The 18357-nt window shown below is 41.3% G+C and overlaps 2 protein-coding genes across 3 annotated transcripts in view; one reads left to right on the top strand and one right to left on the bottom strand.

The window, feature by feature from the left end:
- Positions 1 to 6653: 6653 nt before the first annotated feature.
- LOC106575481 (claudin-11) lies at positions 6654 to 14615 on the top strand. 2 transcript variants are annotated; one of them, XR_014381123.1, is made up of 4 exons: positions 6654 to 7168; positions 7941 to 8105; positions 12012 to 12833; positions 12873 to 14615. XR_014381123.1 is itself a non-coding variant. In XM_045698981.2 (3 exons), the coding sequence occupies exons 1-3, from the start codon at positions 6943 to 6945 to the stop codon at positions 12275 to 12277; spliced, it is 657 nt and encodes a 218-aa protein (XP_045554937.1). In that variant the 5' UTR covers positions 6654 to 6942; the 3' UTR covers positions 12278 to 14615. The 2 variants fall into 2 exon arrangements, 1 of the variants encoding a protein (XP_045554937.1); XM_045698981.2 differs by having other exon boundaries at positions 12012 to 14615.
- An 81-nt stretch (positions 14616 to 14696) lies between these two features.
- The window catches only part of LOC106575479 (putative cationic amino acid transporter), an 18842-nt gene continuing 15181 nt past the window's right edge, over positions 14697 to 18357 (bottom strand). The window contains exons 11-12 of the mRNA XM_014151993.3: positions 18120 to 18356; positions 14697 to 17961 (exon numbers count right to left, since the gene is read on the bottom strand). Coding sequence (XP_014007468.2) covers positions 17657 to 17961; positions 18120 to 18356 — 542 coding nt within the window. The 3' untranslated portion in view covers positions 14697 to 17656. The remainder of the gene's footprint in view (positions 17962 to 18119; position 18357) is intronic.

Raw genomic sequence — 18357 nt, 5'->3', positions numbered from 1 at the left:
TAGACCTACATGCTGCATAATGATAATATCATCTCTAGGATGGTTACTTCCTATATAGACCTACATGCTGCATAATGATAATATCATCTCTAGGATGGTTACTTCCTACATGCTGCATAATGATAATATCATCTCTAGGATGGTTACTTCCTATATAGACCTACATGCTGCATAATGATAATATCATCTCTAGGATGGTTACTTCCTATATGCTGCATAATGATAATATCATCTCTAGGATGGTTACTTCCTACATGCTGCATAATGATAATATCATCTCTAGGTTGGTTACTTCCTATATGCTGCATAATGATAATATCATCTCTAGGATGGTTACTTCCTATATGCTGCATAATGATAATATCATCTCTAGGATGGTTACTTCCTATATAGACCTACATGCTGCATAATGATAATATCATCTCTAGGATGGTTGCTTCCTACATGCTGCATAATGATAATATCATCTCTAGGATGGTTACTTCCTATATAGACCTACATGCTGCATAATGATAATATCATCTCTAGGATGGTTACTTCCTACATGCTGCATAATGATAATATCATCTCTAGGATGGTTACTTCCTACATGCTGCATAATGATAATATCATCTCTAGGATGGTTACTTCCTATATAGACCTACATGCTGCATAATGATAATATCATCTCTAGGATGGTTACTTCCTATATAGACCTACATGCTGCATAATGATAATATCATCTCTAGGATGGTTACTTCCTATATAGACCTACATGCTGCATAATGATAATATCATCTCTAGGATGGTTACTTCCTATATAGGCCTACATGCTGCATAATGATAATATCATCTCTAGGATGGTTACTTCCTATATAGACCTACATGCTGCATAATGATAATATCATCTCTAGGATGGTTACTTCCTATATAGACCTACATGCTGCATAATGATAATATCATCTCTAGGATGGTTACTTCCTATATAGGCCTACATGCTGCATAATGATAATATCATCTCTAGGATGGTTACTTCCTATATAGACCTACATGCTGCATAATGATAATATCATCTCTAGGATGGTTACTTCCTACATGCTGCATAATGATAATATCATCTCTAGGATGGTTACTTCCTACATGCTGCATAATGATAATATCATCTCTAGGATGGTTACTTCCTATATAGACCTACATGCTGCATAATGATAATATCATCTCTAGGATGGTTACTTCCTATATAGACCTATATGCTGCATAATGATAATATCATCTCTAGGATGGTTACTTCCTATATAGACCTACATGCTGCATAATGGTAATATCATCTCTAGGATGGTTACTTCCTATATAGACCTACATGCTGCATAATGATAATATCATCTCTAGGATGGTTACTTCCTACATGCTGCATAATGATAATATCATCTCTAGAATGGTTACTTCCTATATAGACCTACATGCTGCATAATGATAATATCATCTCTAGAATGGTTACTTACTACATGCTGCATAATGATAATATCATCTCTAGGATGGTTACTTCCTATATAGACCTACATGCTGCATAATGATAATATCATCTCTAGGATGGTTACTTACTACATGCTGCATAATGATAATATCATCTCTGGCATGGTTACTTCCTATATAGGCCTACATGCTGCATAATGATAATATCATCTCTAGGATGGTTACTTCCTACATGCTGCATAATGATAATATCATCTCTAGGATGGTTACTTCCTACATGCTGCATAATGATAATATCATCTCTAGGATGGTTACTTCCTATATAGGCCTACATGCTGCATAATGATAATATCATCTCTAGGATGGTTACTTCCTATATAGACCTACATGCTGCATAATGATAATATCATCTCTAGGATGGTTACTTCCTATATAGGCCTACATGCTGCATAATGATAATATCATCTCTAGGATGGTTACTTCCTACATGCTGCATAATGATAATATCATCTCTAGGATGGGTACTTCCTACATGCTGCATAATGATAATATCATCTCTAGGATGGTTACTTCCTATATAGGCCTACATGCTGCATAATGATAATATCATCTCTAGGATGGTTACTTCCTACATGCTGCATAATGATAATATCATCTCTAGGATGGTTACTTCCTATATAGGCCTACATGCTGCATAATGATAATATCATCTCTAGGATGCTTACTTCCTATATAGACCTACATGCTGCATAATCATAATATCATCTCTAGGATGGTTACTTCCTATATAGACCTACATGCTGCATAATGATAATATCATCTCTAGGATGGTTACTTCCTACATGCTGCATAATGATAATATCATCTCTAGGATGGTTACTTCCTATATAGACCTACATGCTGCATAATGGTAATATCATCTCTAGGATGGTTACTTCCTATATAGACCTACATGCTGCATAATGATAATATCATCTCTAGGATGGTTGCTTCCTATATAGGCCTACATGCTGCATAATGATAATATCATCTCTAGGATGGTTACTTCCTATATAGACCTACATGCTGCATAATGATAATATCATCTCTAGGATGGTTACTTCCTACATGCTGCATAATGATAATATCATCTCTAGGATGGTTACTTCCTACATGCTGCATAATGATAATATCATCTCTAGGATGGTTACTTCCTACATGCTGCATAATGATAATATCATCTCTAGGATGGTTACTTCCTATATAGACCTACATGCTGCATAATGATAATATCATCTCTAGGATGGTTACTTCCTATATAGACCTACATGCTGCATAATGATAATATCATCTCTAGGATGGTTACTTCCTATATAGGCCTACATGCTGCATAATGATAATATCATCTCTAGGATGGTTACTTCCTATATAGACCTACATGCTGCATAATGATAATATCATCTCTAGGATGGTTACTTCCTATATAGACCTACATGCTGCATAATGATAATATAATCTCTAGGATGGTTACTTCCTACATGCTGCATAATGATAATATCATCTCTAGGATGGTTACTTCCTATATAGACCTACATGCTGCATAATGATAATATCATCTCTAGGATGGTTACTTCCTACATGCTGCATAATGATAATATCATCTCTAGGATGGTTACTTCCTACATGCTGCATAATGATAATATCATCTCTAGGATGGTTACTTCCTATATAGACCTACATGCTGCATAATAATAATATCATCTCTAGGATGGTTACTTCCTATATAGGCCTACATGCTGCATAATGATAATATCATCTCTAGGATGGTTACTTCCTATATAGACCTACATGCTGCATAATGATAATATCATCTCTAGGATGGTTACTTCCTACATGCTGCATAATGGTAATATCATCTCTAGGATGGTTACTTCCTATATAGACCTACATGCTGCATAATGATAATATCATCTCTAGGATGGTTACATCCTATATAGGCCTACATGCTGCATAATGATAATATCATCTCTAGGATGGTTACTTCCTACATGCTGCATAATGATAATATCATCTCTAGGATGGTTACTTCCTATATAGACCTACATGCTGCATAATGATAATATCATCTCTAGGATGGTTACTTCCTATATAGGCCTACATGCTGCATAATGATAATATCATCTCTAGGATGGGTACTTCCTATATAGACCTACATGCTGCATAATGATAATATCATCTCTAGGATGGTTACTTCCAACATGCTGCATAATGATAATATCATCTCTAGGATGGTTACTTCCTATATAGACCTACATGCTGCATAATGATAATATCATCTCTAGGATGGTTACTTCCTATATAGACCTACATGCTGCATAATTATAATATCATCTCTAGGATGGTTACTTCCTATATAGACCTACATGTTGCAAAATGATAATATCATCTCTAGGATGGTTACTTCCTATATAGACCTACATGCTGCATAATGATAATATCATCTCTAGGATGGTTACTTCCTATATAGACCTACATGCTGCATAATGATAATATCATCTCTAGGATGGTTACTTCCTATATAGACCTACATGCTGCATAATGATAATATCATCTCTAGGATGGTTACTTCCTATATAGACCTACATGATGCATAATGATAATATCATCTCTAGGATGGTTACTTCCTATATAGACCTACATGCTGCATAATGATAATATCATCTCTAGGATGGTTACTTCCTATATAGACCTACATGCTGCATAATGATAATATCATCTCTAGGTTGGTTACTTCCTATATAGACCTACATGCTGCATAATGATAATATCATCTCTAGGATGGTTACTTCCTATATAGACCTACATGCTGCATAATGATAATATCATCTCTAGGATGGTTACTTCCTATATGCTGCATAATGATAATATCATCTCTAGGATGGTTACTTCCTATATAGGCCTACATTCTGCATAATGATAATATCATCTCTAGGATGGTTACTTACTACATGCTGCATAATGATAATATCATCTCTAGGATGGTTACTTCCTATATAGGCCTACATGCTGCATAATGATAATATCATCTCTAGGATGGTTACTTCCTATATAGACCTACATGCTGCATATTGATAATATCATCTCTAGGATGGTCACTTCCTATATAGACCTACATGCTGCATATTGATAATATCATCTCTAGGATGGTTACTTCCTACATGCTGCATAATGATAATATCATCTCTAGGATGGTTACTTCCTATATAGACCTACATGCTGCATAATGATAATATCATCTCTAGGATGGTTACATCCTATATAGACCTACATGCTGCATAATGATAATATCATCTCTAGGATGGTTACTTCCTATATAGACCTACATGCTGCATAATGATAATATCATCTCTAGGATGGTTACTTCCTACATGCTGCATAATGATAATATCATCTCTAGGATGGTTACTTCCTATATAGGCCTACATGCTGCATAATGATAATATCATCTCTAGGATGGTTACTTCCTATATAGGCCTACATGCTGCATAATGATAATATCATCTCTAGGATGGTTACTTCCTACATGCTGCATATTGATAATATCATCTCTAGGATGGTTACTTCCTACATGCTGCATATTGATAATATCATCTCTAGGATGGTTACTTCCTATATAGACCTACATGCTGCATAATGATAATATCATCTCTAGGATGGTTGCTTCCTACATGCTGCATAATGATAATATCATCTCTAGGATGGTTACTTCCTATATAGGCCTACATGCTGCATAATGATAATATCATCTCTAGGATGGTTACTTCCTATATAGACCTACATGCTGCATAATGATAATATCATCTCTAGGATGGTTACTTCCTATATAGACCTACATGCTGCATAATGATAATATCATCTCTAGGATGGTTGCTTCCTACATGCTGCATAATAATAATATCATCTCTATGACGGTTGCACTAGTTTTGATTAACAGGTATTAGCTACATTGTGGAATGATTTAACCCCATATGAATGAAATAGCTGTTATTAGCTCAATTCTAAATACAACTATAATCCACAGTCTTACCAGCCTCCTCTGGCTTCTGTTCTTGAAAGGTAACAGTTCAAGAAACAGTCCAATTGTGAAGGGGAGAAACCTGGTCATTTAATTCATAGTAAGCCTAATGTCATCGAAGTCAAGGTGACTCAAATGTTTTAGTAAAACGTTACGAGGCTCCTATTCTGATAAGCCACAACTCTAAAGACACCCACACCTGTAGATTCCAAGCCTTAAAAGGTGAATATGTAAATAGGCAAAATACAGACACATACCATTGGCCAAGTTATAATACACAGCACATTTCAATACTCACAGTATTTAATGGATGTCTTGCTTGTCCTTCATACCTAAGTTTCAGTAATGTTTAATTTCATAATGACTGTGTTGCTAGAAAGCAGCCCTCCTCCTGATGACAGCCACTCTGCTCTAGTGACAGAGCTGTCATAGTGAAAGACTAAGAGTCACTTCACTACGCTCCTTCTCCTCCACTCTCTGATTTAAAGACCGCACACGCGCGCAAGCACACACACGCGCACACACACGCACCAGGAGAGCTGAAATCCCATCATCCTTCACTGTCATCCTGGCATTCTGATCATCCTCATTACCATAATATTCCCGTTCCCATGATGCCTTGCTCCTACTACATCATCATTCTTTATCTTCCTCTCTCTTCTCCTCCTTCTTCCTGCCACTCTCTCTCCTTCTTCTCCCTCTTCCTGTCTCTGTCTCCCTAACTCCCCTGTGGGATGACTACTCCATTAAGCGAATGAGTAATTCTGCTGAAGTCCCTTCAGACTACTGAGCAGGAGCCTATGAAGGTTGCTGAACATGCGGACCAATAAGTTGTACCCTCCTCATGCCTGAAGTACCAGAGGCAGCACTAGGTTGCCCCCCGGTGGACACACCTGGAACTGACATGATTTTTAATGGCCAGGAGAGGGCACTAACACTTTACAAATCATTTTGAGAGAGAGAGAGAGAGAGAGAGAGAGAGAGAGAGAGAGAGAGAGAGAGAGAGAGAGAGAGAGAGAGAGAGAGATGTTTTTATATTTCTCTCCATCCCTCCGATTGGTTAGAAGTTTCCAGGTAGTTTTTTTCAGACCTTTCTCTTCTATAAAACTAATGGAAAAGTGCTGAAGCTTTTCTTTAGAAGTGGAGACTCTCCAAACTGACAGGACTACACAACAGACCAAGGAGAGACAACACACATTTCTAGGATTACTTCTTGAGGAATATTCTACTCGAAAACTCACACTAACTTCACACAGTGTTTTTTCACACAAGCTTCAAAGTATCTTTAAAGTACCATCAGTTGTTTTTGGACTAGTTGGGCTGTGGACTGTCCTATTCACCGTCTTGAGTCACTCTGACTGCCTGGACCATTTTACGTTTCTATAAACAGTTTTTGAAGACTATTCTACACTAGGACTACCCTACCTCTTATTGCCATGGCGAACAGCTGTCTCCAGCTCAGCGGTTTTTTGATGAGTTGTATCGGCTGGGTCGGGATCCTTATCGCCACGGCCACCAACGACTGGGTAATGACGTGTAAATACGGCATGAACACCTGCAAGAAGATGGACGAGTTAGGAGCTAAAGGCCTGTGGGCTGAATGTGTCATATCAACCCCACTCTATCACTGTATATCACTGACACAGATATTGGACCTACCGGGTAATAGAACATTACTCTACTGTATAATACTATACTATACTCTACTATAATATACTATACAGCAATACATAATAATACTATATTAAAGGTAATAGAACATGACTATTTATACTATACTATATTATACTGTACTCTACCATACTCCAATATACTATACTATAATATATTATACTATATTATACTATATTGTACTACAATCTACTATGCTCTACTATACTCCACTATACTATACTCAACTATACTATGCTATAAAATACTACACTCTACAATACTACACTATACTGTACTACATTATACTACACGCTAATATACTATACTCTATTATACTATACTCAACTCTACTAAATATGACTACACTCTACTATACTCCACTATACTATACTGCACTATACTCTAATATACTCCACGATACCATAGTATATTATACTATACTATAATATTCTATATTATACTACACTCTACTATACACCACTATACTCTACTCTACTATAGATAGATGATACTACTATATTGAGGTTAATAAATAAGAAATAACAGGTCTGTGCAGACTGCTGCGTCTATGTGGCTGTGTACTCCGACCATGAGGTTATGATATATCGGGAATATTTCACAGCTAAAGGGTGTTGTTTGTCCCAAGCCTAAACCGATAGTCTACAACAGCTAATCTCAAACTCAAGGCCTGGATATCTTTCCTATTAGAATCAACCAAGATTACTATGGCACATTTCAGGCCATACTGTTTATCTCTTTGTCTCTGTGTGTCTGTGTACAGCATACATCCAGACGTCGAGGGCGTTGATGATAACTGGATCCCTCCTGGGGCTGCCTGCAGCGGGGATGGTCCTAACAGCCATGCCCTGCATCTCTCTGGGGGACGAGCCTCAGTCAGCCAAGAACAAACGATCCCTACTTGGGGGGGTTCTCATACTGCTAGTGGGTAAGTCTGGACACACACACATACACACGCACACAAACACACACACACGGACCCACACACACGGACAGACAGACAGACACACACGCACACGCACACGCACACAAACACACACGGACACACGGACACACACACACACGGACAGACAGACAGACACACACATACACACACACACGCGCACACACACACACACACACACACACACACACACACACACACACACACACACACACACACACACACACACACACACACACACACACACACACACACACACACACACACACACACACACACACACACATACACACACACTTGACCACAGAGACAGATGTTTGCACACACATTACAACATACAGTCATACAACAACCCCAGCCCCAGGCCTAACCTTGACCCTTAACCCCCCCATCCTCCCTCCCTCACACCCCTCCCAGCCCTCCGTCTCTCCCCTTCCTCCCTCCCCTAACTCCCACAGACACCCACCCACACATGCACACACACAATTCCCTACAGTTCAACCCATCACCCAGAACACCATTCCTCCCCACCCACCTTGTCCACACTGTTCCCTCCTGCTGGAAAATATTTTCCCGTTTGTTGTTTGACACAATATGAAATGTGTTTGATCTGCTTTTCACTGTCCAGTTTTCCAACACCCTGTTCCTCATGATGTCCATCGTATGTGTGTATGTATGTATGTGTGTGTGTGTGTGTGTGTGTGTGTGTGTGTGTGTGTGTGTGTGTGTGTGTGTGTGTGTGTGTGTGTGTGTGTGTGTGTGTGTGTGTGTGTGTGTGACGCAACATGCAAAGTGTTGGTCCCATGTTTCATGACCTGAAATAAAAGATCCCAGAAATGCTCTGTATGTACAAAAATATTATTTCTCTAATATTTTGTACACAAATCTGTTTACAGTGAGGGAAAAAAGTATTTGATCCCCTGCTGATTTTGTACGTTTGCCCACTGACAAAGAAATGATCAGTCTATAATTTTAATAGTAGGTTTATTTGAACAATGAGAGACAGAATAACAACAACAAAATCCACAAAAACACATGTCAAAAATGTTATAAAATGATTTGCATTTTAATGAGGAAAATAAGTATTTGACCCCTCTGCAAAACATGACTTAGTACTTGGTGGCAAAACCCTTGTTGGCAATCACAGAGGTCAGACGTTTCTTGTAGTTGGCCACCAGGTTTGCACACATCTCAGGAGGGATTTTGTCCCACTCCTCTTTGCAGATCTTCTCCAAGTCATTAAGGTTTCGAGGCTGACGTTTGGCAACTCAAACCTTCAGCTCCCTCCACAGATTTTCTATGGGATTAAGGTCTGGAGACTGGCTAGGCCACTCCAGGACCTTAATGTGCTTCTTCGTGAGCCACTCCTTTGTTGCCTTGGCCGTGTGTTTTGGGTCATTGTCATGCTGGAATACCCATCCACGACCCATTTTCAATGCCCTGGCTGAGGGAAGGAGGTTCTCACCCAAGATTTGACGGTACATGGCCCCGTCCATCATCCCTTTGATGCGGTGAAGTTGTCCTGTCCCCTTAGCAGAAAAACACCCCCAAAGCATAATGTTTCAAATCAAATAAAATGTATTTATATAGCCCTACTTACATCTGCTGATTTCTCAAAGTGCTGTACAGAAACCCAGTTTCCACCTCCATGTTTGACGGTGGGGATGGTGTTCTTGGGTTCATAGGCAGCATTCCTCTTCCTCCTAACACAGCGAGTTGAGTTGATGCCAAAGAGCTCCATTTTGGTCTCATCTGACCACAACACTTTCACCCAGTTGTCATTCAGATGTTCATTGGCAAACTTCAGACGGGCATGTATATGTGCTTTCTTGAGCAGGGGGAACTTGCGGGCGCTGCAGGATTTCAGTCCTTCACGGCGTAGTGTGTTACCAATTGTTTTCTTGGTGACTATGGTCCCAGCTGCCTTGAGATCATTGACAAGATCCTCCCGTGTAGTTCTGGGCTGATTCCTCACCGTTCTCATGATCATTGCAACTCCACGAGGTGAGATCTTGCATGGAGACCCAGGCCAAGGGAGATTGACAGTTCTTTTGTGTTTCTTCCATTTGCGAATAATCGCACCAACTGTTGTCACCTTCTCACCAAGCAGTTTGGCGATGGTCTTGTAGCCCATTCCAGCCTTGTGTAGGTCTACAATCTTGTCCCTGACATCCTTGGAGAGCTCTTTGGTCTTGGCCATTGTGGAGAGTTTGGAATCTGATTGATTGATTGCTTCTGTGGACAGGTGTCTTTTATACAGGTAACAAACTGAGATCTGTATAAAAGACACCTGGGAGCCAGAAATCTTTCTGATTGAGAGGGGGTGTCACGTCCTGACCAGTATAGGGGTCTATTTGTTATTGTAGCTTGGTCAGGACGTGGCAGAGGGTATTTGTTTTCATGGTTTTGTGTATATGTTTAGATAAGAGGGATATTTTGTGTAGAGTGTTTTGGGGATTATTGGTGTGTGTGTATTGTAGAGGGGTTATTTGATTTATGTGTTCCAGGGTGTTGGGTATGTTCTTGTGTTTTGTATTTCTAGGGGCTGTTCTAGTATTTGTAATTCTTTGTTGGCCTGGTGTAGCTCTCAATCAGGAACAGCTGTACATCGTTGTTCCTTATTGAGAGTCATATTTAGGGAGCTTGTTTTCACCTGTCGTATTGTGGGTAGTTGTTTTTGCACTGCTTTTAGTTAGCCTGCAAAACTGTTCCTGTCGTTCTTTGTTTTTCTTGTTTTTTCGTGTTTTCATATAAATAAATTATGATGAGCACGCAACCTGCTGCGCCTTGGTCCTCCACACACGACACCCGTGACAGGGGGTCAAATACTTATTTCCCTCATTAAAATGCAAATCAATTTATAACATTTTTGACATGCGTTTTTCTGGATTTTTTTGTTGTTTTTCTGTCTCTCACTGTTCAAATAAACCTACCATTAAAATTATAGACTGATCATTTCTTTGTCAGTGGGCATGTATATAGCAGGGGATCAAATATTTTTTACCCTCACTGTACATCCCTGTTAGTGAGTATTTCTCTTTTTGCCAAGATAAACCATCCAGCTGACAGGTGTGGCATGTCAAGAAGCTGATTAAACAGCATGATCATTACACAGGTGCACCTTGTGCTGGGGACAATAAAAGGCCACTCTAAAATGTGCAGATTTGTCACACATAACAATACCACAGATGTCTCAAGTTGTGAGGGAGCGTGCAATATGCATGCTGACTGCAGGAATGTCCACCACTGTTGCCAGAGAATTGAATGTTCATTTCTCTACCATATAAGCCGCCTCCAACGTCGTTTTATTAAATTTGGCAGTACATCCAACCGGCCTCACAACTAAAGACCACATGTAACCGCGCCAGCCCAGGACCCCCACATCTGGCTTCTTCACCTGCAGGATCGTCTGAGACCAGCCTCCTGGACAGCTGATGAAACTGAGGAGTATTTCTGCTTTTAATATAGCCTTTTTGTGGGGAAAAACTCATTTTGATTGGCTGCCCCTGGCTCCCAAGTGGGTGGGCCTATTCTATCCCATGCCCACCCATGGCTGCGCCCCTGCCCAGTCATGTGAAATCCATAGATTAAGGCCTAATTAATTTATTTCAATTGACTGATTTCCTTATATGAACTGTAACTAAGTAAAATCGTTGCATGTTGCGTTTATATGTTTGTTCAGTATACATGTGTGTGTTTATAATCAAATCAAAATCAAATTTTACTTGTCACATGCGCTGAACACAACAGGTGTAGACTTTACCGTGAAATGCTTACTTACGAGCCCTTAACCAACAAAGCGGAGTTAAAAGGGACGAAAAAAGTAGGACCTTTAATGTGTATTAAATGTGGTCGTTAATCTAAATCTCTCTCTCTCCCCTTCCTTTATAGCTCTGTGTGGGGGGGTGTCGACAGTATGGTTTCCTATCGGAGCCCACCAGGACCAGGGACTCATGTCGTTTGGGTTCAGCCTGTACGCTGGCTGGGTGGGCACGGCCTTCTGTCTCCTGGGAGGGGCCATGATCACCTGCTGTTCTACTGAACCGTCCCAACACTACAATCACCATGACAACAACAGGTTCTACTACTCCAAAGGACAGGGGCCTGGCAACCCTGTTCCACCCTCCACTAACCACGCCAAGAGTGCCCATGTTTAGACACACATGAAGTACATGCATGCACACACACACACACATGCACACACACACACACACACAGACACACACCAGTGTTGAGTAACTCAGAGTGACGTCTAACCTGGTGCCTGAAGAGAAACCAAGGGGTCCTGATCGAGACAACCCTGCTCTGATGAAGGACTTATTTTCATATCTTTGTTCTACAATGAAGGCTAGGGTTAGGGTTAGAGTTCTTTATTTTACAATGAAGGCTAGGGTTAGGGTTCTTTGTTCTACAATGAAGGCTAGGGTTAGGGTTCTTTGTTCTACAATGAAGGCTAGGGTTAGGGTTCTTTGTTCTACAATGAAGGCTAGGGTTAGGGTTCTTTGTTCTACAATGAAGGCTAGGAATAGGGTTCTTTGTTCTACAATGAAGGCTAGGGTTAGGGTTAGGGTTAGGGTTCTTTGTTCTACAATGAAGGCTAGGGTTAGGATTCTTTGTTCTACAATGAAGACTAGGGTTAGGGTTAGGGTTAGGGTTCTTTGTTTTACAATGAAGGCTAGGGTTAGGGTTCTTTGTTCTACAATGAAGACTAGTGTTAGGGTTAGGGTTAGGGTTCTTTGTTCTACAATGAAGGCTAGGGTTAGGGTTAGGGTTCTTTGTTTTACAATGAAGGCCGTATGAAACCTAGGGCTCGATTCAATCCGTATCGCACAAGTTCAGCATTTTAGCGCAATTTCGATTTAAAGGTAATTTCCAATTGAGCCGACATAAACGAGTTGGTCGTTTAGCAACAAAACTGACCCGTGCAGAACTATGGAGCAAAACAGACAGGGTTGGCTTAGATTGTTGACAAGATGTAAACTATAGTTTGTCTCCCATGTTTATTGAACGCATACATGTACACAATGAGCACTTCTTGTCTCACAAATACATCGCTACAGTTGTTGGTTAGCGAATCTTAGCCATACTAGCATAGAAGTGACAGCCAAATCACCTCAAAACAAGACACGGTATCAAGAACAAGATGAAACGAGCTACTTACGATTTCTTACATGGCAGTTTCTTGTCATTCTTGCTAGCAATCTGGCCATCCAGAATCACAACAACACGCTGACTTCTGCCCCATGGAAGCGCGCACATCGTTTCTTGTGACGTTGTCAGCTAACCCATTTATACTGTATGCAGCGTTGACCGTGAATGCAGTCTCTGCTAACGCGGGAACATTGCCTTTACATTGCTGACGCTCTATAGCACAGATCTTTAGCGCTGCGGATTGAATCGAGCCCCTAGAGGGCTTGAGTGGCAGTAATGAATATATTATGTTTTGACAAAGAGAACTACAACTAAAAACGTTAAGACAACATTATTAATTTCCTGTTTGATCCGCATCTGTAGCAGAGGATGTGTACTGTTTCTATGACTCCAGGTTCCATATCTCTGGCAGCATGGTCCTTCCCTTTTTAACGTCTAGACCTCTGCATCTCTAATGACACCCTACCATATATAGTGCACTACAAAGGACAGATGGGGCAAACACTACATAGTATGTGTCTCTGGCCAATAGTAACGCAGCACACTGGGGTGTCATTTCAGATGTGTTTGTTCATATGTGGTCTATACATCAGACTAACACTCCCTCTCTGTAGTTCTAGCAATAACTTTTGTTAAAACACAGAAACGTTTCTGGAACGTGTTTATCTTGGTTTATTTATTGTGCTATGTTGTGCTATCAATTTTCTGTAATAAATACAAATTGGTTTGGTTAATATTGGTTAATATTAATAATAATTATTAAAAAGTCCCAATGTTTTTAATGTCAAGTAAAATGACTAGCAAACTGCCCCGACATTTCTGTCAAATGTTCAAACACCACCCAACACACGCACGCACGCACGCACGCACGCACGCACGCACGCACGCACACACACACGCACACACACACACACACACACACACACACACACACACACACACACACACAGGAATCATCTACTCTCTCCCCGTCTCCAGCCGTGTTTCCCTAACTGTAGCAAAATAAACACTGACATCAGAGGTATTATCACTGGTGCTCCGGTTCAATCTGACCCCAAAACACAGGAAGTGTAGCGTGTGTGTGTGTGTGTGTGATGTAATCAGTAATCCTAGTCTGTGTTCACATCTGGCCTCGTGAACTGTACGTTTTTCACACTGAATGACGACACAGACGTGTGTATTTGTGTGTGTGTGTGTGTTCACCTAGGGCATTGTTATAAAGTGTGTTATCAGTGGTGTGACTCTGACCTTGTCCTGGTTAGCTCAGCACAGAAGGCTCTGTTCCCTGTGATTCACTGATACACACTATCCTATCCTATCCTCCTCTATGTAGCAGTGTGTGTGTGTGTGTGTGTGTGTGTGTGTGTGTGTGTGTGTGTGTGTGTGTTCATGCGTGTTTCTGTGACAAAAACAGAGCCAGTCCGGTTCATATTTGCAATAAATAATGTTTCATTTTTGCATGGAGGTGATATCGACAACTCAGCTTAAACAAGTGTACTCAGGAGCAGAAACACACATAGGGCCTGCATTCAAAATGGCACCCTATTCCCTTTATAGTGCACTACTTTTGGCCAGAGTCCTGATAGGGTGTCATTTCAGACGAAGTCAAAATCAATAACAGAAAACCCCAAATACATCAGAACATTTTACAACTTCAGATAGCAAAAATATACAGAAGAAAAACAAATATCTAGTCAGCAAACAGAAGCCAGTCTCAACATCCCACAAAGACAGCCAGCCACAGCAGGAGAGAGATAGAGGCAGGAATTCAATCGCAGTGCATTTCATTGACCTATTGAATAAACCAGCAATTTAACCAATGTGGATAGCTGGTGTTAATTTATATCACCCGTCCCTAAATGGGCTTTAGGAAGCTGTTAGGAAGATTGTTGACGTTCTGTACGGTTCAAACCGGAATGCATTATGATTGAATACCAGGAAGTGGACAGAAACATGGCACACCTTCTCCCGAGACAAAATGAACAAAACAAACAGCTCAGACTTTAAAAGCAACAGTGGCAACATTCTCTTTAGTGTTGTAATAAAATAGTGTTTTATTGTTTTTTAATGTTTTCATAACCTTCTATTTTGCCTACTTTAGACTGTAATAAATGTTATAAGATCTTTAAAAGAAAATTCGTTTTTTTTTTTACTTAACCTTATACGTGTAGAGATAGAAGTTCAAAATATAAGCTTTCGCTGTTTCCTCCCAAGCTGAGCTCTGATTGGGAGAAATACAAGAAGTGAAAGTAGATAAACCTCACCCACTTACTGTGGAGGCCCACCATTGGAGGACCATAGGTGTGGGCGTGACCCAGCAGTAGAAAAATACTTCTATTTTTGTTTGATAGTTTTCCCTCATGTTTTTGTGTCGATGCTGTTGGATGTAACTTAATGTATTTACTCTAGCAAGTGAATGTAATTGCATGTGTCTACTCTAGCAAGTGCTCTCAGTAAAACTTGAATTCTGCTTAAAAATGGCTTCTAAACCATTATTAGATATGTAGTTAACCCTTAGTTAACTTGTTGCAATAGAAATATTACATTATTTGGGTCTTTTTATATTTGGTTCCAGGTGGATCCTGATTGAATAGTTAACATTCATAATTCAGTTGGACCTAAACAAACCCTGTTGAAGTGATTATTAACCGTTTATAAGCAGAACGTAATATACCGTGAGTGACTTCAATCTATTGTACAGGTCTATGGCCTACTGGATTCTCATTGTTGTTTTGTTCTCTACAAAGTTAACAAATGTTGTGGACTTTGGCTTGCTTTGTAAACACAGGGTGTGGGGGTAAGGGGTGGAGTTAGCGGTGGTGAGGGGTGGAGATGAAACCATAGAACCACCACCTCCTAAATTTGCTACATATCATACCCCAGTTCCAGATGGACCAGTCCCCTTCGCCCGATAGTTTCCCTTATCAGGGGTCAGCGGTCAGTTTGGAGTAGGGTTAGTTCTATAATGTCTCTTAGCTGTCAGTCACCACATGCAAATACAACATCTACAACCATGCTATACACATTAGCATGCTATCACATTCACCAGCCAGCCACGTCACATAGCCACAGGCATGGAACACACACACACATGCACACACACTTGCGCACGCACACACACACACACACACACACACACACACACACACACACACACACACACACACACACACACACACACACACACAGTAAGGAACACAGAGTACCTACTGAAGCCCCTTTCTGGTTTTGGGTTCAGCTGAACTGTGTGTGTGTGTATGTGTATGTGTGTGTGTGTTTCACTGGACAACTCAAGCGAGCCCACCCCTGAACAGCAGAGAGAACCCTGGGTAGTGTGGTTAGGGATAGAGGTCAGCGGTTATGGGTCGTGGAGAGTAGGAGGGGTCGCGTGGCATCTTTAGTTTAGTGCATTTGACAAGTAAGGCTTCCCCAAGGGGGTGGAGACATTAGAATTAGAGGGTTCTATGTGACTAATTCATAGAGAGTGGGATGGAGCAAAAGAAGTCACAAACACACTCCACTGGTAAGACCCTGAAGGGGACACAGATACAAGGTGTAAAAGCGTACACACACACGCACGCACGCATGCACACACACAGCCAAAAGAAAAACACACGTGCACACACAGATGAAGGCACTATTGCAAGCAAAGTCCAATTACTATGTGACACAAAAACCCCATCAGCCCCCCTCCTTCCTAGATAGAGACTGGAGAGGCGGGTGTGTGTCTAAGTGTGTCTGTGTGTGTGTGTGTGTGTGTGTGTGTGTGTAGCTAGTTTCCTCTCTGTGAGATGAGAGAAGCAGCAGAGACACCTGGACTAGTGACAGGAAGTGACCTCGGCTCAGCGCTCTGACAGCTTCCTGTGTGTGTGGTGAACCAGGAAATGCTGACTCGTCGCTCCCAGTCTGTCATCACTCTGGACTGTCTATAGTGAGAGGAAAATACCTTCACTGTATGCCCATCACCAAATCAACCCAAAGACCCCGCCCACTGTTTCTAACTGGTAGTCTACAGCTTTCCTCCATAGGATCATATTTCCTTTGGAACTCAATGAAAAAAAAAAGTTTTTAAATAAGTAACAAGGGACCCACACAAACATTCACATGGACGCACACACACACACACACACACACACACACACACACACACACACACACACACACACACACACACACACACACACACACACACACACACACACACACACACACACACACACACACACACACACACACACACACACACACACCACACACACACACACACACACACACACCCGGCAGGCAGGCAGCCAGCAGTAGGCAGTACATTCAGTTGTTAACAACAGTAACATCTATCAATCCTCTCTGAAATATCCGTCCAGCCGTCCATCATTCCTTTCTTCTCAGAAATCCATTGGGTCCTCCTCCGCTAGCGCTCTCTTAGCTTCTCCCTTCGGATCCATCCAATCATCATCATCAGCCTTGGGGGGTACCAGCCCTGACCCGTCGACACCGTCTGGTGCGGCCCAGGGGTCGTTGTTGCTAGGGGGGTAGAGGTCGTCGTCAACGCTGAAGCCTGAGAAGCCGTCGTCCACCCCGGCATGGTGACCATCGTAGCGCTGGTATGTAGACGCATGGACCTCCTGCTCCCTGGACCTGATCTCCAAAGTACTGTTCCACATCCCATAGCCAAAGTAGATCAGGATACCTGAAGGGGAGACACACACCAACACGGAGCATACGTACACACATGCATACAAACACACGCACGTGAACACACACACTCACACAGTGTTAGAGTATGTGGTACATATATACATGTACCTTCATCCATCCATCCACTCACTCTTCGGTCCAGTAACGCACCTAGGAAACACCAGACAGCGAAGCGTATCCAGGTGATGGCAGACAGTTTTAACATCAGGTAGCTGTTGACCAGCATGGCAGCAGCAGGAACCCAGGGAACAGCCGGAGCCATGTAGGGCAGTCGCTTAGGGTTCTCTGGCTGCTGCAGGATGATGACGATGAGGAGGGCCATGAAGATGACCAGGAAGATCAGCAGGAGAAGAGCCCACCAGCTGCCATCACCGATGCTGGCCGCTCC

This window comes from Salmo salar, chromosome 17 (genome assembly GCF_965601325.2).
Source record: "Salmo salar chromosome 17, fSalSal1, whole genome shotgun sequence".
In the NCBI taxonomy this organism is placed as follows: domain Eukaryota; kingdom Metazoa; phylum Chordata; class Actinopteri; order Salmoniformes; family Salmonidae; genus Salmo; species Salmo salar.
This window is presented reverse-complemented; position numbering and strand designations above follow the sequence as displayed.